The following is a 26,177-nucleotide window of genomic DNA, read 5'->3' as shown; positions in this document are numbered from 1 at the left end:
AGGGGTTCTTGGGGCCAAGGTTCCCTGATTAAGGCTAGTCAGGAGGGGCTTGCATTTCCCCACCCCAAATGACTGCAATACTCCTGTAGACAACTCAGGAAATTCAGCACTTCATTATACACTGCTTCCACTGCAAAATCCTGCCACGTAAGCAGCTTTGGGTCCTAGCTAGATTGGAGACGATCAGTAAGGAACCCTAATGCTACCAACACAAGACAACTAAGAAAAGTGCAAATATTCATGAAAATCGTTGCCAACTGTTTTGTAATCCTCACCACAATCCTGCAAGGTGGACAGCAGCATCCTCACCACTTTTCAGACAGGCAAACAAAGGCTCACAAAGGAAACAGTACCTGGTTAGAATCAGCACCGAAGCTTCAGCTACCTGCCTGAAGAGATGTGCTCATCCAGCAGTTTCTAGGAGACTAGGCTAGCGGCAGTGCCTGCTCTGATAAGGGAGGAGGCGGGGAGAGGCTTGCTGTGGTGGCTTGTAGGGTGTGTGTGTGTGTGTGTGTCTATTTGTGGGGTCATTTCCAGGGCTACATGTGAGTTTAAGTGTGTGTATATGGGTTGAGATACGGTGTATATGCATACTTGTCAGTCAGTTCTTGGAAAGTGTGTATATGAGTATGTGTTGAGTGGGGTTGGGGGGTTAGTCCCTGTGCCGTGTGAATATATGGATGGGGGCGCTCATGAGGGCAAATGGGCTCGGATTTTGTGCATGATTTTGTGTGTGTGTGTGTGTGTGTGTGTGTGTGTGAGCTTGAGATTCCAAGTATGTGGGGGAGGGAGGCGGCGGTGTCGGAGATCAATCGCTGGGCCATGTGTTTTTAGTGTGTGTGTCTGCCCAGAAGAGAGTGGGTTACCGGGCTGTGCACGTCTGTGTAGTGTGAGTGTGTGTATGAGGGTGAATGTGTGTGGGAGATGTCATTCCCTGGTCCGTGTGCAAGAGTGTGACCGCGCACGCCTTCGTGTGTGTCCCGGGTGTGTGGGGTCGGGGCGGTGACGAGGTGAGGGGGACGCCGGCCGGGCCCCGCCCTCCGCTGCAGGTAGGCCGGGCCCGCGGCGGGGCCGGCAGCGCTCGCTGCTCTTGGCTCGCGGCCGCGCCGGGCTCGCAGGGCTGGGCTCGGGCTGCGGGGCGGCGCCGGGACAGGAAGCGGAAAGCAGCAGTGCAGCGGCGGCGGCGGCGGGGCTCTGCCTCTCCAGGAGCCCAGGCGCAGGCCGCAGAGCCGGGGCCGCTGTGAGCCGAGACCGCGGGCCGCGGAGCCCGGGCGGCCGGCGCGGAGGTGAGTCCCGCGAGAGGCCGAGCGCTGCGCGGCGGCGGCTCCCGGGGCAGACCTTTGGCTGGGAGACCCCACCACCTCGGACCCCGCGTGCCCCTGCGCCCTCCTCCCGCACTCGCCCAGCCGGACTTTGACCCCGGGTCGCCGGCTCCCGCCTCGGGCCGGGAGCTCCCACCCCTCCGCCGGAGCGCTCCGGGTCGTGCTTCCTCTGACTCCACTCTTCTTCCCATGCGTTGCGCCCCTCCTGGCCCTGCCGTGCGATCTCCGCCGCACCCCACTCCTTGGGGTCCCAGGGTTCCCTGCTCACACCTCGGACGCCCCTTTCTCCCCGGGCTGGCCTTTGGAGTGCGCCCCTTCGGTGCGCGTGCCGGGGCGGCGGGCAGGCCGGCAGGGAGTGGCCGAGCGTTGGAGGCACCGTGCGGCTGCAGCAGCCGTGCAGGGCGGGAGCCGGGCGCGCACCGGGGTTCCCACCCCTGGCGGGACTCGACCCGGGCACCGCCTGGCCCTTCGCCAGGAACCGGGACAGAGCTGGTCTGTGTGCACACCTCACTCACAAAAAATTGAGCCGACCCTGGAGGCCTGGGGGGCGAGTCCGGTTGCGCCTCGGAGAGCGCAACAGGCAGGTAGGAGTTTACTTTCAAAAACGCCGGGGTGGAGCAGAGGCGCCCGGCGAGTCTCTGCCTAAGGTGTCCCTGCTGGAGGAAATCTCACCGCGCCGGGGCAGCCTTCGCCACCGGCAGGACCTCATTTCCTTCTGCAGTCTTTGAACTGCCCCAAGCATCGCGCCAGAGAAGTGTGAAGCTTTATAAAAATTTAAACGCGTCCGTGGTGGCGGCAGGAGTGGGGCGGAGCCGCGGCCTGGCTGCTGGGTGATGAGCAGATGAGACTTGGAGCCGAGAAATCTGTTGCTCAGTTTTCACTTCTCCAAACCAGGTCTAATGCCCACGCTGCGAAGGTGTTGTGAGCTCCCTTAGATTCTCGTTAGGAAGTGTTAGAGCGCCTTATGATGATGATTGTGTAGATGGCCGTGCATTTTGTTAAAACTCTTGACCTGGCTTTGGTTAAAAATGAATGTATTCTTAGACACTTAGTCCAAAAGCTAACAGACTGTAAAAGAATCTGGCATTTTCACTGACATGTTTATAAATTTTACGGGGTTGCTGAAAAATATTATAACTTGTATCACCAGTCAACAATGCTAATTAGCATTCTCCCTTCAGTGGGTGGGTTGAGTACACAGCTCCCAGGCTCTGCAAGTGAGATGGCAGAAATTGAATACAGGGAGAGGTAATTAGCCATTTTCTGTAACCACTAATTATAGAGTTTTTAGGGTTGAATTAAATCAATGTGATATAGTTGGGGCTTTGATTTGTGGGAGGAAACTGTTTCTTTTTCCAGTTCAAAGAAATAACACGCTTCACCTATCCATGAGCATTAAACATTCCCAAACGTTGATGTCTCTCAATATAATTAGTGAAAACACTCAGTGTGGAATTTCACTATTAACAATGTTGGCACTGAGGCTTGCTTGCAACTTAATTTGTAAGTAAAATGGGAGAAGAATTTTGAAAGTGATATATTTGTAAGGACTGCTTGCCAAGCAGTTGCTTAATACATATTGTCTTATGTATTAAGCAACAGGACAAAACCATAAAGGAAATTTAAAGTTTCTTTACTAAGCAACAATTCCATGTCACCTTTTGTTTGAAGGATAAATGTGTTGAATGAAGAAGGCATCCTCCCCTTCATCATCCCCTTAACACACATATATACACACACCATGCTTGCTACCCTAGGCCTTATCAGCTATTTTGGTGGGAGGGGCCCTTGTCACATTGTGTTTTAATTGGAGGTCTCCACACTGGGGCTGTGAGCTCATTAGGAATTAGAACTATTTTAGATCCGTTTCTTTTCTCCTGAATGCCCCACCATGCTTGGGACACTGAACCTGTGAGTAGAAGTTGAAATTGCAAAATTTTTATGGGGTTATATGTGGTTTGGGACAATTTATGATTGTTGCTTATACTCCTCTATATAAACAAACAATTCTAGTAATTGCTACAGTGCTGTCAATTTTCTGTAGCTAAGAACACAGGTTCTGGAGTTAGACTCCCAACGTTCACGCCAGGGCTCATGTGTCAGTCTGGTTTCCCTAACTAACATGATATTAATGTCTTATTCTTCTTAAACGCTTGTTATGAGGATTAAGTGAGATATTACATGTAAGTGACTTAAAACAGCATCTAACACATAGTAAACACATGACAACTAGAAACTGTTAGACTATTACCATCATCTCTGTAAAATCAGCTAGCTGGTTAGGGTCTCGCTGTATAGGGCATGTGATTTGGGCATCATGCTATTCTATTTTCCTTAAGATGGAAAAGATTAGGTGGGCTTGTGATTGGACCATGTTTCTGTTAGCAGTATTGGTTTGATGTTAGTAGTATTGAAGTTTGATGCAAGGATACATGTGCGTTCTGTTGCCTCTAGCAGTGTCCTTCTGAATCCCACTTACAGGACAACAGTGATTAGACTCTGTGCCATCAGATTTACAGAGGAGGTAGTACTCATGAGATCTATTTTTCTGTAGTTTAAATATCTGGCAGGGGACAAGGGAGTCACTTGGAAACAAATATACATCACATAACTCCAGACATGTTAACAATTCACACCTCTTCAGAAATCTGTACCCAGCTGCTGGAGGAGTTTCAGGGGTAATTAATGACTGGAGCTGAGAGAAGTTATTCTGGCAAGGTGAGTTGAAATCATTGGCGAAACAAGTAAAACGAAGTTGACATTTTCTTTCCTTGTAAATAATGACCCAGAATCATTCATTTATAAGCTGTTGTAGTAAAAGAATCATTGGGTTTGTCACAAATGCCATAAGCCCAGCAGATCCTCACATCAGTGACCTGCATGATGTTTGATGGTTTATGGACCACAAGTTCAAAATGTTTTATAGATCTGCCCTGCATCTCTGCCCGCTCCTTTCCAGCCCCATGCCCCTTCAAATAAACCCACTAAAACACACACGGTTTTCTCTGGTCTCTCTGACATTTGCTTCCAACCTGGGGATGGTAAATAGAGGCCTGTAAGAAACAGAATAGAAATCACTTGTTACTTAGCTATAGTTAATAGTAGTAGCTAAAGGTGGTAGCAGAGACCAGAAAAATGTGTATAAGTTAAGTGAAAATGATACAGAAGTTATATGCCATACAACCCCTTCAGTTCTTCCTAACTGAAGGAATTTTACTCTAGTGAATGCTAGTAGTAGTTGACAGCTGTGAGTGCCTGCCATGTGCTAGGCACTGTTCTAATAATTTTTATGAATTATCTAATACCCACCACAGATCTATAATATAAGTAAAATAAAATCTGTTGTTACAGTTAGGGAAACTGAGGCAGAGAGCAGTTAAGTAACTTGCTCTGAGATCACACAGCTAAGTACTAGAGCCAGGATTTGAATGCTCTTAACCCACAATCTGGGCTCATTGCTACTCTCTAGAAGAATAGTTGACTCTAAACAAAATTATTTCAATTGTCACTTTCCCCTTGAGTGCCATTTAGTTAAAAATGGGTACCCCCCTAAGAAGAATGTTAGCTGCAAGACATAATATAAATAATAATTAATAGCATAATCTCTGCAGAATTCTATGTAAAAATCAAATATTCAAAATAATGTACACAGCACGTATAAGCATGGTTGTACCAGACACCACTTTTCCTTGGAAATAGATCTACTTACTGCATAGGAAGCAAAATCTCTGTTTAAATTCAGTGCATGTCTCTGTACCCCTTACATAGTAACTTTCCAAACCAGAGCTCCCTTAATTACTTAATAGCTCTAGGCAGAGCTGTTGATGTTTTTATAATTTCATTTTTGCGAAGGTTAGCTTATGTTTACCACTGTCATTATCATAACATTATTTCCTTCATACGATTTGCTAAACACTGTTTTCATTTTAAGTAGTAGGATTTTTATATGAGTGAACATGACTTTAGGAGAGAATTCTGTTTGAGGCTGCTTATCTTCATTTTGCTTTTGATAAAGGATGGTAAAGGAGGTTCTTTCTGACATTTTTGCCTAGGAAGTCCAGAATTTAAGACACTGCCACTTAGAAGCACCCTGTGCACCTATCTCCCAGTGTTGACCTTGCCTGCATGCAATGTGGTTCAAATCGCATATTTGAACCACAAATATTAGGCCCTGTCCTAATATTTGCCTCCAGCCCCTACCCAAGCAGTGCCAAGCAGTGCACTCTTAAGGAGTGGGTGACCAGTGAGGCAAGATGCTCTTGGGCAGTGGCGAAAGAGGCTGCTGCTGATTTTTACTCAGTGTGTCTGGCATACGAACTCTGCCCCTGAGTGGGACTGCCATTTGAGCCAGTAGTATAGCTTTTTTTTTTTTTTTTGATAGTTCTGGTATCACTCCTCTATCTAATATCTGCATCTTTTTTTTTCCACCTCTAAAACTAAGGATTTAAAATAGATAATTTCTAAAGTTTCTTCCACAATGAATCTATAGCCTCATGTCCTAAGATCTGCCACAAAACCCTTCATTCAGCAGACATTTATAGGGTACTCATAATGTCCTAGGAGCTGGAAAGACAGACAGTCATGAAAGTGCCTCTGCCCTCATGGAGCTTACAGCCTGTAAAGGAACTAGACAGTAAGTGATCACACAAACAAATGTATCACTGGAAGTTGGATAGAAAGGAAGAGTACAGGGTACTAGAGAAGAGCCTGATTGAGATTGAAGGATCAGGAAAGGCCTTTTGAAAGGAGCAGTATTTAAATTAAGGAGTGATGAGTAGGAATTTGGCAAAACAGGGCATGTAAAGGGTGAGTACCAACAGATATACTGGGCTCTGCCAAAGCCCTAAGACTCTTCCTTAAAGGAGCTGGGGCTAGAGAAGAAGGAGGGAGCTAGAGCGCTGGGCAGGACATTGCATACCAAATGAAAGATTTTTGTATTTTATTTAAAGTGCAGTGGGACACCACGGAAAGGTTTTAAACAAGGAAGTGACGTCTGCATTGTAATTTAAAAGGTCACTCTGGCTGCTGCCCAGCCTGAGCCAAACACAGTATGAGTCATGTCATGTATGACAGACAGTTCCAGGTTCTAGGAGCCATATTCCCACCTTTATATGACTGTCTCATTCATGCTGGTGTGACAACCTATCAGTTTATTAGCCTGGGAACCTGATTCCTTTTCATTGCTTTATCATCTTTTCTGATAAGGGATTCCTTCTGACCTTATCATGAGTTTTGTTAATTTCTTGTGTATGCAAGGGAACTATCTCAGAGATATATCATTGCAGTGATAAGCTTCAGGATATCCTTTTCTATTAAGTTTGTTGAAGTTCTTACCTTGGCTCAGACTCTTTTAAAATGGGTTCACTTTGGATTTTATTAGTTTGCCTCTTACTGCATCCTCTTAGTCCTCACTCAGATCTTGGATAGGATAAGAATTGGTAACTATTAGAAACGGTATGACTTAGAAGGTCATACCTGTGTGTAGGCTGGTGAGGACACCTGGAGGCTTTGTAGTGGTCTAGCCCTGTGTAGGTGGAGCCTGGAGGAAGTGGGTGGCTGTGAATCAGTAGAGTGAGGGGAGGATCAGAGAGGGTGTTGAAGGTGGCATAGGGTTGGATCCATAGGATGAAGGTATTGCTTTAGCTGAGGAATTGGGAAGAACAGGACAGGATACTGGAGAGCACCTATGAGAGGGATGATGGTATTCCCAAGGGGAGCAAGAGGAATCTCAGTAGGAAATGTGCACTTGGGATTTAGTCTTTCACTAAGTATTTGTTGGGTACCTGTTATGTTCAAAATATCCTGGGTGGAGGTAAGACGTAGTTGCTGTGTTCAAGGAGCTTCTGCCGTAGGAAATCTGTGGATGGAGAAGAATGTGAAGAGTTTTGAATGTCAAGGGATAACGTGATGAGGGGAGAGGAGAGGGAGTGTTAGAGGAGAAGTAGTAACATAAGCGGCATCAAATTGGAGGCTAGCCAGCTGCAGAGAAACTCTGCTAGGGCAGGCAGCGTGCCTTTGTCATTGCTGTGCCCTAGCATTGCTTAGCATGGTCTTGTAGGTGCCACTTAATATGGAGGTGGATGGACTAATAAATGAAATAAAAAGCACTGGGGGAGGAGGACAAGGATGTTACTTCGCTCACAGCAATCCTTGGCCAACTTTGAGTTGTTTCAGTGGAGTGTTGTGGATGGAGATTTGGACTGAAAGTGGAGAAGGAGGGAGTGACAGCATGTATAGACCACTCCTTTGGTAAGTACAGGAAGGAACTGTGGGAGGGAAACCGGACTAGGGTGGTTGGTAGAGTTAGATAAAGCCTTTCCCTGGAGGGCGGTTGGGACCCATGGTTTCCTTTGAGGGACAGGCCTGGAGTTGTCTTAATGAATGGTCACAAGTTTTCATTGAGGACAAGGAATGAAGTCCTCTGGCAGAGGGGGAAGGGAATAAAACTTGGGTTACCATGTGCCAGAGACTTTACCTTTGCAGTTTCGTTTAATCCTCGCAAGAACCCTGGGAAGAGAGAATATTACATGACCTCATTTTATGGGGCGGGGTTGGACAAGCTCAGGGAGGCAAACATCTGCCCCCTGATGTCACAGCTAGGAAGCACCAAGCTGGATCTGCCCAGATCTGTGGGGCCTGGGCCACCTGCCTCTGAGACACTCCAGCAGCATTTAGCAAAAAGTAGCTGGAAGTTGGGATGGAATGGGGAATCCAGAGTTATGGGTTGCAAGGCAGAAAGAGTGTAGGAGTTGTGAAGGGTTAATTATGAATCTAGAAGAGAGAGGGAAATCGGTGTTCTGGGCCAGGGAACTGGACAGTAGAATCTGCAGATCAGCAGAGGCTGGGTGAGGGGCTTTCAGGGAGGATCTCAGTTCACTCAGGGCTGGAGATCTTCGAAGCACATCCTAATGTTGACGTCTGCCTGTTATGAAGCAGGTGAGAAAACAGCAAAGCCCAGGGCAGAAGGGAAGTGAGACTGAGGTGCTGAAAGCTGATTGAAATTGCTAGTGAAAATGGTGGAGACAGTAGGCAGAAGAAAAGATGACTCAGCCCTTAAAGTCTTCTAGGAAAGTAGGGTAAGTCTAGGAGCAAAACTTAGCATTTAAAAAAGGCCTGCTGTGTTTTCACATTTAATCTTTACAGCTACCTCCCCCCACAAACCCCCACCATAATAGGCTGCCTTGCTTCCTTTTTATGGATTGGGAAGTTTCTGAGGCTCCGAGGAGAAACTGCTTTGCCTAGGTATACAGCTAGTTGGTAGGCAGGGGACTGAGATGCGAGCTCCATTCTGTCTGACTGCAGGTGAGCCTTGTGGCAGGAAGGCCAGCACAGAGACTCTGTCTGCTCTGCTTCTTTCCAAGCATTTCTCTCGTTAGAAAGACAGAGGAACAAGCATTTCGGAACCCGCAAAGGGAGTACTGATAGACACTGACTTTCGTTTACCTAGCACATCTGGAGCTCGCCCTGGGTGCCTTCCTAGTTGTTAGCTCATTTGGTCTTCACAGCAACCCTGATATTTGCATTTTACAGTTACATGTTGAAAGAGGGTTACTAATTTTGACTGGGGCCTGATACCTAATAAGTGAGTAAAACCCGAGATTGGAACCCACCTCTGGAAACTGTATCTGCTTATATTTTCAGACCTACCTGTGAGGTCAGTGGCTGGTTGGTTTACCCTGTTTAACAGATGAGGAAACTGAGGCATAAGAAAGCAAGTGGCTTATCCCAGGTTGTACTAAACAGTGGCTGGGCTCAGACTAGAACTCAGGTTTCCCCAGGGCTAGCCTTGGGCTCTTGATGGCAGAGGAGAAATGAAATGGTAAGTCAGGGCATCAGGGACAAAGGAGGCTGGCCCTGGGTGGCAGACCTTGGAAGTGAACGTACCTGACTCCCAGGAAGAATGAATGGTAAGGATAAATACACCCTAATTGAGATTAGAGGCTGTGGGGGCTGTGTTGGTGGTGTATGGTGATTTGTGCTGACCTGATTCCCTCCAGACTTATGTGTTGTTGCTGGGGTCAGGGAAACTTGGCCTCCTCCCAGGAGGGTTAGGGTATGGCATTTACAGCTCTTTTGTTTTTTCTTCACACTTATCTCACTGGCTGTGTTTGCAGTTTCAGCTTCCAGCGGCTGGAAGAAGGAACCCTGTTGAGCTGAGACTAGCTCTGGGGTGAGGGGTGCAGAAAGAGACAGAACTTGTGGATCTCGGTTTTCTAGAAGTAAAAACTTTAGCATGTGGGAGCTCAGGAATGTACTTGGAAATGTTTCCAATTTATTTTTATTGCAAAGCAATGTCTAATGAAAATGTGGGAAAAGACCCAGGAGCCTGCAAATAATAAATTGCCTGCTTTCATGTTCTGTGTCTCCTTTTAAAAATCTTTGTCCTTACATAAGCAATTTTATACAATTGTAATTGTAATGGTGGTTCACTGTGTATCAACAATACTGTATCCTGCTTTTAAAATTTATCATTATAAGAGTTTCTGTTCTTTATAATGATCATTTTAAACATATGTGATACTTTTTTGGTGGATGAACCATGTTTTCCTTACCTATTCCTGTATTCTGGGGGCATTCAGATTGTTTCTAGCATTTTATTATTTATAGACAATGAGACAACAATATTTTTTCTTTAAAAAAAGAAATCAGTTCCCTAAGATAAATTCCCCGAAATTTGGATCCTAGATCGAAAAGATTGAAGATCTTTTTTTTTAATTGACTTTTGGAAATTATGACCAAATCCCTTAAAAGCAACTTCACTGGGTATTGTTTTTTTAACCAGCAAACTGGCAGTGGGGGGCTGGGCATTGTGTGGAGGGTCGTAGATGTGGAAAGCCACCTCCTAAAGCCAGTGAGCAGGGGTCAGGTCGTCCTGAGGACGTGGACAAGTGCCTCCCATTTTCCTGCTGCTGTGATAGGGGTTCAGCTTGCTCAGCGCCTATCCTGCCTCCCTCCCAGACACCTGGGAAAGCTGGTTGCTGCATGAGTGGAGCATTTAGAGTTCAGTTGCTTCACCCTCGCTCCCTTGTTCCATGATAGAGACCCCAGAGAGGAGGTGTGGCTTTGTCATTTATCTTTCAGCCCTATTAAGGTTGGCTCTGAAGATTAATGTCTTGTTTTTTTCCCTCTTTCCCAGAATTTGTTCCTGTTGAAGAGTGGCTCCTCTTCTAATTTCCAGACTCCTTGAGGTTTTAGGAGTCTGGTAGGTGAAATTCTCTACCTCTAAGGAGAAACAGTACCTGCTCCTTCCTCAAGGGCAAGCCCTCCATTGCTATGGATACCGAATCCACTTATTCTGGGTATTCTTACTATTCAAGTCATTCGAAAAAATCTCACAGACAAGGGTATGTAAGTTGTTCATTATTCCACTTTTCCTTTTGGGGAAACCTACGGGTTGGTGGGGTTCTCTACACTCACTTTTCAGGGACTCGGCACTGGATGTTTGGTCCGTTGGTGCATGAGAAGCTGAGCTTTAAGAGCATTTAACATTCTTGGGAGTAACTACGCCACCAGTTTACATTTTATAGCCACCATTAGAGTTGATGACTTTAATTGCTCACAATTGGTTTTAAATTAAAGTTTCTTCCTGCAGTGAAAATGTTTTTCATTTCTAGGTATTTCTTTTTTGTTTGTTTGTTTTGAGAGAGTCTCGCTCTGTTGCCCAGGCTGGAATGCAGTGGCGCCATCTCGGCTCACTGCAAGCTCCGCCTCACGGGTTCACGCCACTCTCCTGCCTCGGCCTCCCAAGTAGCTGAGACTACAGGTGCCCACCACCACGCCTGGCTAATTTTTGTATTTTTAGTAGAGACGGGGTTTCACCTTGTTAGCCAGGATGGTCTCAATCTCCTGACCTTTTGATCCGCCTGTCTCGGTTTCTAGGTATTTCTTATAGGTATCAGCTCTCCTAAATGCTTTATGAAGAATGTAAATGGAAGATTTAAAAAGTGTTCATTGCTTTTTGCTTTTCACCTGAAGTTGTTGACTCATTGTCCATTATGCCTTTGTCACGAGGCTTATTTAGTGAACTGGTAGGATTGCCCTGGCACCTTATTCTCTTTGACTAATCTTCAGGTGAACAAGTTTGGGTTTTGAAAACACTGTCCTGGGTGATATTGGTCAAACTTCCCCTTCTCTGCAAAATTAGCAGGTGTGCACTGGTATTCTTAGGGCCTGCTATGTTACTGACCTGTAGAATGTTTGCTAAGTAGAAGAGCAAATGAATGAATAAAGAAATCAGTGAACAGATAGGTGGTACTGTACCAGTTAGAATTGTACTTGGTGAAATTGCAGTGCTGCCGTTTACTTAGCCTCATCATCTGTGAAATGGGTACAGCAGTCCTCTCCTACAGGACTGTTGAGAGGATTAAATGAGATTATGCATGTGAAGCATGTAACACAGTACAGGTTGGAGGTCACTCACCAGTGGCTAAAGTAATGCTGTAATGGCCTTGGCATTTCAACACTGTTCCAAGGTACCAACTGGCCCCAGCCCAAATGCCCAGCTCTGCACTGGCTTGGGAATAGTGATTGTAGTGGTTTTTCCCTGACTGCGCGCTTCCCCATACAAGCAGCCGAATGCAGAGTGAGATTTTGTTCTGTAAAACAGCAGTGAGCTACATATATCTAATTATTTACAATCCCATCTGGATTACTCACGTAGAAAGAGGTTTGGGAGGGTATTCTCCAAGCCGCCAGGAGTGGTCATCCATAGGGGGAGGCTTGGCAGAAGCTGGAGAATGATGGGAATTTTCATTTATCTTTTTGTGCTTGTTCAGTTTTTTTACAAGTGTATATTTTGTAATTTATAGAAATGAATGGAATAGAGTATAAGGATAGGTTCTCAAAGATATTTGATGACATGAGAAAATGTTCATGAGACCATGTTAAAAGAAAGAGGATTCAAAATGTTGTATGCTGTGGTAGTTACATATACATATGATGAGTATTCACATAGTGACTATGCCTGTCTCTGAGTATAGGACTATGGTCGTATTTTCTTTTTAACTTTAATTGTTTTCTAAATTTGTATGTATTGCTCTTATAAAAATTTGGGGAAAACATGTCAGTGAGCTTGTGCTGGAGTCCAGGTAAGGCTTTCAAATAAGGATGAGAAACAGAAGGAGCTCGGGGCAGGTGCTGCTGGATGGGGCCTGTGGTGACATGGCAGAGCCCAGCTCCTGAGACAGTCAGAAACCCTCTGGCCATAAGAATTGAATCACACATTTCAGCTGGTGGGTAAACTTACCACATTGAGTTGTAAAATACCAGAAACAGCTGTTTTAAAATACCAATTTTTTTTTTTTTAGCCCTACCAATTCCCTTGTCAATACCAGGCTTCCCTCATCCACACCACAATGACAGAAGTAGGAATTTGGGATTCCCTGGGTGCTTGGGGATGAATAAAGGAGGTTGGCTTGCAGTATCCTTTGTGGGAACCATCTCTGGCCTCTTTTGTCTACACTCGAGTTCTGACTTTCACGCTTCGGGGCCCATTGCTACGCTCTGCTATTTCCTTAGGCCTCTTGGGGCTTCCAGAAATTGATATTCCAATACCCTCGTAGTAACTTTAAGAGACTGTAACTTCCAATTAAAACAACACGCAGAATTTTTAATGCATTCTTGGACCCATACAGAAAGTATTTGGCAAATGTTAATACAAGCTGAGTCTTTTAATCAATTATTCAAAAAATGTTCCTGGATATGTACTCTGAGAAAAGCTCTGAGTGAGGAGATGAGCCTTAGAGATTTGTAGGTGCACTCCGTGGGTTCTTTAAAAAACACCACTACCACCTACGGGTGGTGGATTCTCCAACTGACGGCAGCATAGGGCACAGCAACTGTGGGGCGAGGGGCACCATCCCTAGAGAGCATGGGCTGTGGTGTACTTTGCTGGGGCCTAAAGAATGTTAAGCAGTAGGGTTGCCCTCCACAGGCATGAGAGCAGGCCCCAGGCCCAGCCAAGGGTGTTTTGTCCGAGGAATGTTCCTGTGAAGGCTGCCCTGCTCAGAGGTTTGTTGGGAACTTGAATGGAAGGGTAGGAGGCGGGTTGGGGTTGGAGGGGGACCATGCTCTTTGGTAATTTTAGTCAAACTCCAACTCAGGGAGGAATAATGAAATGCACCAAACTTGATATGCCTGATGACACCGTGATCATATTAGAAGACTGGCCAGGTTCCAAGCAGATGACAAGTGACTCTTTTCTAACAAAGAGGTCAGTGGCCTGGTTTTGCGATGCCTGAAGTCTCCAGAGGGTGTCCAGTTAACTTGCTGGGAGAATGGTGTGGACTCTTGCTGACCCCGCCTAACTTCTGTCATTGTGGTGTGGATGAGGGAAGCCTGGTATTGACAAGGGAATTGGTAGGGCTAAAAAAAAAAAAAACTGGTATTTTAAAACAGCTGTTTCTGGTATTTCATAACTAAATCTGATAAGTTTACCCACCAGCTGAAATGTGTGATTCAATTCTTATGGCCAGAGGGTTTCTGACTGTCTCAGGAGCTGGGCTCTGCCATGTCACCACAGGCCCCGTCCAGCAGCACCTGCCCCGAGCTCCTTCTGTTTCTCATCCTTATTTGAAGTTGGATTTGGAGCACAAGTTCCCTGATTTAAACACAGCAGCTGCCAGTTATGTTAACTGCTTTGGGGGTGTCTGCTAGGCCCCTCCCTCATAGCCATTATCTCCTATTCTCACAGCAGTCCTAGAATGGTGGGAGGTCATAGCCCCATTTTCCAGGTGATGAAATCGAGGCACAGAGGGCGCTGTTATTTGCCTAAAATTACAAAGTTAGCAGGTGCCCTCAGCAGATTTTGGGCCCACCTTGTTTCTTTAGAAGAGAAATGCTACTTTGGGAAAGGGAAATGAAGGGTGACTCGTGATTAATGTGCTAAAATGCACAAAAAGAGGGCCGCCGGGGCAGTGGAGGAATTGGTGCTTTTGTTCCAAGGCTGCTTCAGAGTCTGTGTGCCCTGCGCCCAGCCCTCCTACCCCAGCCATAGCCAAGAGGAAGCAGCCAGCCGGGCCCCAGCAGCCAGCAGAGAGAAAGGACAGGTCGTGGGTTGTGGGAGAGAAGGAAAGGGAGGAGTAACCGGTGGGGCCAGCTTTCCCCAAATAGAAATAGGCAAACAACAGAAACAGGACTAAATAATCTTCTCAGGAAATGCTGACTGTAAGTGGGAACAGTGAGAATTACAGGGGTTCTAGCTGGAAGGAGGAGGGTGACAGCAACCTCCAAGGGCTTAACTCTAGAACCACCTAAACAGACGCATTTGCTCACACACGTGCGGTGCAGACACATGCCCGGGCTGCCTGCATGCCACCACTTGCTCTTCCTGCCCCTCACACAACACGCACAGATATACTTATCTTTACTCATACAGGCAGATGTTGCGTGGAGACAGATTCAGAGATAAAGATACGAAGAAAAACTCTCGTAGCTGACACAGCCGCCCAGCAAAGGCACAGAGGTGATCCAGACCACTGAGGCAGAGTTGGAAAAACACACATGTGTACATGTATTTGTAACACCTCTCCCTGTGGCTTGGCCGTCTGTTTACTCTCCTGGTCTCCCATTTCCATACGCTTAGACGCCGTGAATGGATTGTCTTCATCATTGGGGAACCCTCTCCCAGACAGCACTTGGCAGCCATAGGTTTTCCCTGGAGTTGTGGCATCTGGAACTACAGGGATGAGCATTTGAGTACATATTACAGTGAGGTGGCCACACTGTGACCCGCAGTTCTGCAGACTGGAAGGCACTGAATGCCAGGATTTTTGTAGAGTGTCACTATGAAGTCCTGGCTTGGCTCAGAGACCTTCTTAGAGCAGTAATTCAGGACCAGTGGATTTCTGATGAAGTTTTTCTAATTTTCTAATAATTGTTTTCTAATAAAAGCCATATGGCAGGTCCTGCTCCCTTGGTAGCATGACCAGTACCTGGAGCAGTGCTAGTGCTGAGCTGACAAGAAGTGCCTCACCTTCACCTCTCACTTGACAGTGGGTGGAAGGCTCTTGGCTCAGGGTATCCCTCAGTCATGACTGCACACTGTCCTGAGCTTTTCTCCCAACTTCATCCACTTCATACTATTTTAATAAAGCGGTGCTGTGTATTATAACATTGTGCAGCTGAGCATTATACTCATGGCTCCCATTATCAAGCCCCTGCTATATACAGGGCATTTCACAAGGAAGCAAACTTCGAAGCAGTCACTCAGCAACCTCCTCCTAGGAGCATTTGGGGAAGAGAATCTTGGGGCAAGTTTCCTTTACCACCTGCAATCACCTGGGATGCTGGGGAAAATTTTGATTTCTGTTGTCTCCCTTCCAGAAAATTATTTGAGAGTGGGGCCAACAAATCTGCACTTGAGTCCATACCTAGGGTAGTTTTTCTGTACAGTTTTTTAAGTTTAAGAAGTTTTTAAAGTTTAAGACACACTGGTTAGGGTTTTGGGCTCTGGAGGATGAGAAACCTTGCTTAGGTTATCAGATAACAGGTTCTTCTCTGGTTTCCCTCTGATGTTATCAGGGGAATTGTTAGTTGTTTCACATTTGGGTGCTCCTGGGCCTTTTAAGAGCCGGGCAGGGAGGGCTGGTGATGGCAACCCTGGCTGGCAACAGAGGCTGTTTCCACCCCTGGGTGGCTCCCCACCTGCTTTCTGCCCTGATAGGGTTCAGGCTCCGGGAATTGGCACTCAGTGAAAGAATTTTGATTTCCAGTGGAATTTGTGCTGTCACAAGATTTGACCCATGGGACTAGTGAATAGATAGATGGGTTAGGTGAGCATGTGACTTGGCTGGTGGCCGAGAGAGTGATAAATGTGAGAGTAGTTGGGGAACATGGAAACGGATTAAGATAGAAGAGGGGCATTGTCCATCTGGCCGATGGCAGGGCTGGTGGAGCAGCAGTTCTAGACTTATTCTGAGGTTAGTTCCGAAACTGACCAAACAACGTGGGAAGTCTCTCCCAAATTGTTTATAGTTTCTCACAGTGGGTGCCTTTTGAAGTGATTGTATTTGACAGCCCAGAGTGTCGGGCACACAGCTTTGTGCTATCTAAGGTCACGGTCCAATTGTGACTCCTAGCAATAGCTTCAAGGCATATTTCATAGCTTTAATAGTTTTCAGGTATAAGGTTGTGAGAATGAGCTTTAAGAATATTTATGCCATGAAATCTTCCAATTGCTCTTCAACATGGTGCACCATAGTGGGTGTGAATAGAAGTGGTGGCAACAGACCTGAATTCAGGTCTGCCACTGACTATAATACTACTTTGAGAAGTAACTTGAACTCTGTGAGCCTCAGTTTCCTTGTCTGTAGAATGAAGACAATGATACTGCCTTCATAGGATTATTATTAGGATTGAATGAAATATTATAGTGAAGCATTCAGCAAAGTGTTCTATAAATTGGGGTAGGATGTGAGGTAATTGGCATTGTTACATGCATCTCTGGATAAACAACCAAATTATCTGCTTATTTGGCTGTTTCCCTAGCTGCCTTGTTAAAACAAAACACCTGAGTTGACCAGAACACCTCTATTTTTGGAATCTAACTTTGCAGTTGTATTAGTCTCTTCTTGCATTGCCATAAAGACATACCTGACACCTTCATAAAGAAATGAGGTTTAACTGGCTCACGGTCCTGTGGGCTTTACAGGAAGCATGGTACTGACATCTGCTTGGCTTCTAGAGAGGCCTCAGGAAGCTTACAGTCATGGCAGAAGGTGAAGTGGGAGCAGGCACATCACGTGGTGAAAGTGGAAGCAAGAGAGACAGTTGGGAGAGGAGGTGCCACACATTTTTAAACAACCAGATCTCCCAAGAACTCACTCACTATCGTGAAGATAGCACCAAGCTATGAGGGGTCTGTCCCCATGATCCAGACACCTCTCACCAGGCCCCACCTCCAGCATTGGGGGTTACAGTTGAGCACGAGATTTGGATAGGGACAACTATCTGAACTGTATCAGCAATCGATTGTAATTATAAGTTATGCTCTAGGAATAGAATTGTTGTCACTGAAAGATTCCCTTGGCCATGGGAGCCTCCTGGCTCTGAAGGAATCAGTCAATGCTTATCCCAGGGAGATAATGATAAGGTTGAAGTTTGACAAGAAATCTACGTTTTATTAAGCTAAGTAGTAGGTTAACAGCAGATATGTTGTGTGTTAATAGTTCCATCTACATCTCTTTCTCCAAGGTATACACACTCCGCGTCACTAAGACACCATTCTTTGACACTGGCAAATAGTAATAGCAATCACAGCCACTGTGCATTAGCACTTACTCCACATCCTTGTACTGAGCACTGCTTACATTATGTGGTTGTCATTGTCACCATTTCATACATAAAGAAACCAAGGTTTTCAGAGATTGAATAACTTGTGCAAGATCACACATCTGGTAGGGCAGAACCAAGATCTGTTTGTCTCCAAAATCTGCTTCTGTCCTGCCTGGGAGACCTTGGGAATGACGGTGAGTGGTTGTAGGAAGGAGGGCTGATGTCAAGGTGGCTGTGGGGGCAGGAGGCTGAGGGAACTCACTGACGCTTGAGGGGCTCCTTAGGTGGGGCTTCTGGGTTTCCTGTTGGCAGCTGGAGGGGGAGTGCCAGTTCCCATAAGTGGTTATTGCCCAGGTTGTGACCTGGGCTTGGCCAGTGATTGGTTCATTTTGAAATTTCATGAGTGACCCCCAGGCAGGGTTCTTACAATCACGCTGGAAGACCACCCAGGAAGTTCCTGTGGGGTAAAATGATGCAGCAGCCTGCTTTCCTCAGGAGGCCTGAAACCCTCCCCATGTATACACACACACACACACACACACCCACACACACACACACACACACACACACACACAAACACACACCCTCCACCCCTCTTGGTGTCTTTGGCCTTTTGTCCTAGCTTGTTTGTTTCTATGGGTGTCTTCAAGTTCAGCTAGAACCTATGGGAATGACTTAGTTTTGAACCTGTAAGAATGAGAAGTAAACAATTCTTTGTACTGACTTTGAATTTCCTTTCTTTTGTTGTCCAAAGGTGAAGGGTGACAATGTGTCCCAGATTTTTTTGGACACACCAAACCTTAGATACTCTACAGTGTTGTCCCAATTTTAAAAGCCCTAGAAAATTGGTTAAGGCAAATTATAACCAAATCAAATCACTAATTATTACAATAAAGTGTAACTAGCTACAGAAATCCTAAAATTACAATTTTAGGCTTTGAGAAAATATCACTGTTGATAGAGGAAGAGTGACAGTCTTTGTTTTGGGTCTTGGGATGGCAGAAAGAAAATATTAAGTAGGGAGTAAAGATCAGTGTACCCCTTGAAGTGTGGTGAAGATGGGTGGGTTTTGATGCTGTGTGTGTGTGTGTGTTTGTGTGTGTGTGTGTAGAATTTGCCTAAATTCAAAATGATACTTACATTTTGATAAATCCAGAGAGTTAATTAACTCTCTATGGCATAAATGTGCTAGCTCATTGTTGTTTTTCAGGGAGAGAACTAGAGAGAGACACAAGTCACCCCGGAATAAAGACGGCAGAGGGTCAGAAAAGTCTGTCACCATTCAGCCTCCCACTGGAGAGCCCCTGTTAGGAAATGATTCTACTCGGACAGAGGAAGTTCAGGTAAGGATCAAAGGTGGTCTGTAAGCACACTCCCACTCGACCAAGACTCCTTTCTGTAAATGTTTGCCTTAGGTTCTCTTGGGTTTTTGTCTTTATTTTTCTAGCATGCTAATTAGTTTATCTATGTCCCATGGTCTCTTGTTGGTCTAAGGACAGCCTGTCCTGCCCTTTGGTAGCGTGGAGATTCTTCTGAAGTATGATTGGTTGGCCTGCTTTACATGGTGTGGAAAAGTAGCCAGCAAGGTTGATGACAGGGTAGGGAAGGGAAAAGCTGAAGTCTCCCACAACTCATTTCAAAATGGAAGGGTAGAAGAGGGAGAAGGAAACTCAGAAAACCTACGAAGTTGAAAAAACATAAGGCAGCCCAGACTGACCATTACTACTAGAGCTATGCAGTAATTCAGAGGCTGCACGCTCAGATGCCTGGTAGAGAAACATAAGTTAACTAAGGAGGCCCAGGGTCGAAAAGAGGGGGCAAAAATATATTAAACAAGCTTTGGGTTAACAGCGATCTGTGCAGTGCCTCAGGGTCAGTGCTGTAGTGTGGTGTGAAGGACCCTATGACTAACTGGAGAATGCATTTCCTCTGTAAAGGAAACAGCAGCTCCGCAGCTCCAGACACCCTACTGTTGCTCAGGAATGCAGGGATTCAGTGTTTGAGAAAAGCCGCAAATCAGGATTTTATGTGAAATCCTAACTTTGTAGTATTTTTGAAATACTGACACTTTATTAATTTTTTTAAACCATTGAGTGGGTTCTTCTCCAGGTTCCAACTGTCTGGCAGCCCACCTGATTTAAATAAACATCTGAGCTATACACAGAAACATGTTTGCATACCCTCTGCACATCCTGAAGTATATATACACATGTCCAGCCTTGCCCCTCATAAGCAAAGCGATGTATGATACACAGCTGTAAAGATAGATATAGGACTATCGATAAGCATACATCTGTATATACCTGTGCATACACACACACAGGTAAGCATTTATAATCAAATAGGTGGACTGAAACTGGAATTCCTCAGAGTACACAAGGTGTTCTCGGGACACAAAACTGCAATTGTGGGTTGAACGTGGGATTCACTGAGCAATGAGCAAATGCCTTTAGTGCTGCCTGCCTTGGCTCTGGGATGGCTGATGGTCGGATGGGGCCAATCCTAGGATTGGATCACCCTGGAGTACTTGAAGGGGTCAGTTTCCTCCTGGATGTGGGTTCAGAGGTGCCGGTGGCCTACAGCAAAGGCTCTTCTTTTTTTGCATCTCCTCTGCACCTCGTAGCTGAGAACACTTTGGGAAGCTCTTGGTGTTGCCCCAGGATGATCTGGTGTTAAAAGCATTGAGATGGGTGTTTGGAGGCTGTATTTTTTAGTAGCTCCGTTACCTTGAGCAGTCACAGCCTTTGTAGGCCTCAATTTCTTTATTGAAAATCTAGGGGTTTTGATGAAAGCATCTTAGGTGCTTTTTCTTCTAAGAACCTGAAGCTTAACAGGATCCTTTGTATATCTATATTTTTTTAGGCATGCATGTGCACCCCAGGAAATTCTCTCATGCCCTTTCTAGTCAATCTCTGCCCCACCCTCACCTCTCTAAGGCAACCACTGTGTTGATTTCTATCACTGTAGATAAATTTTGCCTGTTTTTGAATTTAATATAATTAGAATCATATGGTCCGTCTCCTGCCCCCTCCCACCCACCCCGCTTAGCATAATGATTTTGAGATTTATCCATGTTTTGGTATGTTTCAACAGCTTATTCTTTTTACTTTTGCTGAGTAGTATTCCATTGTATCAGTCTACCACAATTTGTTATCCATTCTCCTAATGGATGGACATTTGGGGTTTTTTGTTGTTGTTGTTTGTTTGTTTTTTGAGACAGAGTCTTACTCTTTCGCCCAGGCTGGAGTGCAGTGGCATGGTATCAGCTCACTGCAGCCTCTACCTCCTGGGTTCAAGTGATTCTCCTGCCTCAGCCTCCCGAATACCCGGGATTACAGGCACGTACCACCACGCCCAGCTGATTTTTGTATTTTTAGTAGAGATGGGCTTTCACCATGTTGGCCAGGCTGGTCTCGAACTCCTGACCTCAGGTGATTTGCCTGCCTCGGCCTCCCAAAGTGCTAGGATTACAGGCGTGAGCCAGCACGCCTGGCTGGATGTGTATTTTTATTAATTTTTGGATAAAACCTGAGAGTGGAATTGTTGGGCCATATAGCTAAGTGTATATTTAAATTTATATGAAACCACCAGAGTGATTTTCCAGAGGCAGTGTACCATGGTCCACCTCCACCAGCAGTGTTCGAGAGTCCTGGCTGCTTCTGGCCATCGTCTTAAATAGGAATTTCTCTCACTGTATGTGATACTTCTGACTTTCCAAGTTGAAGGATTATTAGTTCATAAGATTGAGACCTTCACCACCACCACTTCTTACCATAGCCCATACATTTCAAAAATCATGTTTTTTTGGTCATTACTAGATTTGGGGTTATTTGATTATGAGCGATCTCTGTCTTGCTGATTTAGCTACTAACTTAAACTAGCTTTTTCTAAGTTGGTGTCCTAATTTCACCCACTTTGCCACTGCATCTGTTTTTTTTTTCCGAGTGAAAGGATACATATAAATTTCAGAGGCAAAAACCTCTTTGGCCCCCTGTGTCTTTTCAGCACCCTGCTCTCTTGTTGCTCCATTATTGTTGTCAGTTTTTTTTAAACAGCAAAATCCTTTAAAATTCTATCAACTGGGTTTTGCTAAGTGAATAGACTAATTGCTTTAACTAGCAACTGCCTAGAAGTTTAAAAAGAGAGGAAGCTAGAAAGTAAAAGATACATTTTAATAATCCTTGTTGTTTCTATGCCCTTGATGTTTAGTTCCTCATGAAAACATGTTTTAGAAAGAATTTTTAAGCCAATCTGGCCATACACGGATTCTTGGATTTGCTTAGCTTGGTCCATGAGAAATATTGTTAAAGAGTGCTTGACACTGATACCTGTTAAGTGGATCTTGTGAACATCATAAGGAGATTTTTTTGTTTTTGTTTTTGAGACAGAGTCTCGCTCTGTAACCCAGGCTGGAGTACAGTGGTGAGATCTTAGCTCACTGCAACCTCCGACTCCCGGGTTCAAGCAATTCTGCCTCAGCCTCCTGAGTAGCTGAGATTACAGGCATGCGCCACCACGCCTAGCTAATTTTTGTATTTTTAGTAGAGACGGGGTTTCATCATGTTGGCCAGGATGTTCTCGATCTCCTGACCTCGTGATCCGTCCGCCTCGGCCTTCCAAAGTGCTGGGTTTACAGGTGTGAGCCACCGCGCCCAGCCCATAAAGAGATTTTAAAATGTGGGTCCTAGCTGCAGGTAAGCTTGGGTTTGTACAGTGGTGTAAGTTCCCTTGCTATGCCCTTTGCTCTTCTGGGCTGCTGGAGGGTGTAGTAATACTCCCACCTCCAGAAGTTGGACTTCTTAAGCCTTTCTAACCCAGCGTGAATTGGAAAGAAGATGCAGGAGGTTTATCTCTATAGATGAGCTCTCACAAGATTAGTTTAATACCTGGATTGCGCATTGCAGGGCAAACAGCTCCAGGCCCTCAGAGCCGCTCAAGACTTTTCAACACAGGGGATGATAATCCATGTTATGTCAATGAATCAGCCAAACAGACAGAAAGATCACATTATGTTTTCTCTGTTTGAAAAGGTAAATACCTCATACATTTTGAAAATTTCAGTGAAAATTGTTTGAGTTAAAAAGTTCTAATATTTAAAGAGTTAAGCTTTCATTTTCTGGAAGCCTTTGTGAATAGGGCTGGGTAGATGCAGCGGGCCCTGCATGTTCACTGCTCTTTGTAGCTTTTACAAATGACCTGCGTCATGTCATCCTCACTGTCTTCTCCCCACCAGGATGACAACTGGGGAGAGACCACCACGGCCATCACAGGCACCTCAGAGCACAGCATATCCCAAGAGGACATTGCCAGGATCAGCAAGGACATGGAGGACAGCGTGGGGTTGGATTGCAAACGCTACCTGGGCCTCACTGTTGCCTCCTTTCTTGGACTTCTAGTTTTCCTCACCCCTATTGCTTTCATCCTTTTACCTCCGATCCTGTGGAGGGATGAGCTGGAGCCTTGTGGCACAATTTGTGAGGGGCTCTTTATCTCCGTGGCATTCAAACTCCTCATTCTGCTCATAGGGACCTGGGCACTTTTTTTCCGCAAGCGGAGAGCTGACATGCCACGGGTGTTTGTGTTTCGTGCCCTTTTGTTGGTCCTCATCTTTCTCTTTGTGGTTTCCTATTGGCTTTTTTACGGGGTCCGCATTTTGGACTCTCGGGACCGGAATTACCAGGGCATTGTGCAATATGCAGTCTCCCTCGTGGATGCCCTCCTCTTCATCCATTACCTGGCCATCGTCCTGCTGGAGCTCAGGCAGCTGCAGCCCATGTTCACGCTGCAGGTGGTCCGCTCCACCGATGGCGAGTCCCGCTTCTACAGCCTGGGACACCTGAGGTAAGAGGCAACATCCAGGAGGCAGAAAGGATGGCTGATGTCTTGCTGGGAGACAGCTGCTCTGTGGCACGTGAGGGGTGGTGACAGATGCCAAGAGCTAGGACCAGAGTCTGACTCTTTTCTGGTTTGGGGATGGGGAGGGTGTCCATGTTCATTGAGTTTCTGGACTTCTAGATGGCACGGGGCAGTTGCTGGCTCTCACCCGGGTTGAGATTTTGCTGGGCCTGTTCTCAAAGTTATTGGCAGCTCCCAAAAATGATGGAGAAAGGAGATGCATAGTGATGGCTGCCTTCTTTGACTCTGAAATTGGCCAGTGGACAATGGATAAAGTGACCAGCAGCTCCATTTCGTCCCAAATGTGACATCTGGTTTACCATGTTGTCCCAGTGGAATCATGAATTGTTCCTTTTTTCCCACTCTCAGAGGCCTGGTTTGGGCAGTAAATTATATGGTCATCCTAGGGACCCTCCAATAAAGAATCAAGTGCAGGTTAGAGACTCCAAATGTGTAAGCCTTGGGTGTTGTGAAAATGTATGCCTGAGAAAGAGTTAGAAGTCAGTTGGGTTGTCATATTTACGTCTCTGCATAAAATCTCATTATTTTGTGGTTAAATAAGAGTGATTACCATCATTTTATTTACTTCAAGGTAAGCACTTTATATAGATTGTATATTTAGTCTTCATAGATCCCTGTGACCTAGGTATTATTAATCCCTATGTCACAGATGAAGAAACTAGGGCTTAGGGGATTTAAGTAATTTGCACAAAAACATATGGCTAGCCTCATTTAGGATTCACTCAGATGTCATGAGGCCAGGGCTGAGTGAATGCCTCCATAATGGCATCTCTCACTTTGTGGCTAGTGGCCTATTTTTCCATCTGTTTTCTTCCACAGACATGAACTCCCTGAGGCCAGGGGCCACCCTTATACCTCATTACATCCTCAGTGCCTGGCATGGAGCATGGCTCGCTCTGAGACGGTCTCTGGGTGAATGCAGAGCCTGGGACATCTGACTTCAAAGCCTTTACCCTCTCCCAGGCTCTCTGCCTCCTTAGACAGTATATGCTGATGTGTATAGCCTGCTTGGGGCAGGGTAGGCACTTAGTTCATTGCAGCTGTTACTGCTGTGATCGTGTAGCTGGCAGAGCAGCCAAAATCAGCAAGGGCACACCTTAGTGGGTATCAGAACAATCGGCTTTGTCATAGATTTGGCTGGGCTCCAGGAAGGTGGCTCAGCCTGTATTTGGAGTCAGGCCATGCTGCCAAACCATCTTCATGTTGGTGTGTACCCTCCTCCATTCCTCTGGCTTGGCTTGTGCTACGAGGACGGGATGATCTAGCGTTCAAGGTTGCTGCCACCCTAACTGATCCTTGGTGGAAACTGGTGTCCGAGTCACATGTCTGTGCACCCAAAATCTGGGGTTTTGAGTCCTTCACAGATGCCTGTAGGGCTCTGAAGACAAGTAGGTCACCGCTTTGCTGTGCATTCATCTCAGAAGGCTTGCTTTCCCCATGTTTTGCATCAGGGAATGACCAGCAGATTTGTGTTAAACATCTGCTGTGTGCAGAGCCCTGGACACACCAGGCTGGCTGCCTTCAGAACTCTATCTCAGCACCTGTGGCGCTCACAGTCACTTGGAAAGAGACCAGTGCACCGCTGTCTGGTGGACAGGTGCAGAAACAGGCCTGGGGGTATAGGTGATAGGAACACAGGAGGACAGAGAATTTCAGATTGTGGCAGCAATAAAGCCGAGCAGGAGACAGTCTGTCTCAGAACAGGTTTTGCTGCAGTTAAAGTGGTAGAGAAAAATCCGGCTGTGGTCACAGTGGAGATGAGTGATATTTGGAACTCTGTATATGTAAGTAGCCAAGACACTGGCCAGGAGTGAGGTCTATGGTGGTTTTGTTTTTTGGCCCTTAGCCCTAGTTGGTGTGAATTCCACCTGTGTAGGTGGGAAAGGGCGGGGCGTCTTCTCACCTTAGGTCATGCAGTGTGGTGGGACTGACTTACCCTCATGGGCTCCCACATCGCTCCTCCCTGTACAACTGGTTGAGCTGCACACTGCATCTGAGTGGGGGTGGAGAGGGGACAAACCAAATAGCCCGAGGAAAGTATGCCTGTGGCGTGTTCAGAAAACGTAATTAGCAGCAGCCCTCGCCTCTCACCACACAGCTCTGCTGGTCAGGGCAGAGCTGGATGGGAGAAGCCAGACTGATTGTGCTGCCTGGCTCCCAGGCTTGCTGCAAACCTTTCAGTCTGCTCTCACCATGACCAACAGCTGTCCAGGCTTTGAAAAACTCAAGTCAGTCACCCCAGCTCCCCAGGGAGACCTGAAAGGTGGCAAGTGCCCATCTGCCCTGGGGAGAGCGTTTTGAGGTGGTCCCCAGCCTCATCCTTTTGGCTTCTCTTTAGGGCCATTGGTGTTCCTCCTCTCCCTGCCTTTAATAAGGCCCCCTTTGTCCCTCTCGTGGAGAGCCTGGGTTAGGAGGTGGAAAGAATGGCTGGGGAAAAAGGGATGTCTTTACTGACAAATGGAGCCCTCAGGGAGAGCCAGATGCCCAAGTGACAGCCAGTCTGCCAGACTGCCTCCTGGCATTGTGTGGGCCTGGTCACCCGCCGATCCTTGGGCTAAATCTGGTCTGAACCCAGCAGTGGCTGGAAGAGTTACTAGGCCAGAAATACAACTTCTAAGGCCTTTTGTAAAGTGTAGAAACAGACAGGAGGGAAGAGGGTGCGGGAAT

The 26,177-nt window shown here is 46.1% G+C and overlaps 1 protein-coding gene across 1 annotated transcript in view; it reads left to right on the top strand.

Moving 5' to 3' along the window:
- The first annotated feature begins 1,168 nt into the window (after positions 1-1,168).
- VANGL1 (VANGL planar cell polarity protein 1) overlaps positions 1,169-26,177 on the top strand; it is a 56,142-nt gene continuing 31,133 nt past the window's right edge. Inside the window, exons 1-4 of the mRNA XM_032154897.2 lie at positions 1,169-1,286; positions 10,459-10,666; positions 18,805-18,937; positions 22,828-23,435. Of these exons, the coding sequence (XP_032010788.1) occupies positions 10,596-10,666; positions 18,805-18,937; positions 22,828-23,435 (812 nt within the window). The 5' untranslated portion in view covers positions 1,169-1,286; positions 10,459-10,595. The remainder of the gene's footprint in view (positions 1,287-10,458; positions 10,667-18,804; positions 18,938-22,827; positions 23,436-26,177) is intronic.

This window comes from Hylobates moloch, unplaced genomic scaffold (assembly GCF_009828535.3).
Source record: "Hylobates moloch isolate HMO894 unplaced genomic scaffold, HMol_V3 SCAFFOLD_5, whole genome shotgun sequence".
Lineage (NCBI taxonomy): Eukaryota > Metazoa > Chordata > Mammalia > Primates > Hylobatidae > Hylobates > Hylobates moloch.
This window is presented reverse-complemented; position numbering and strand designations above follow the sequence as displayed.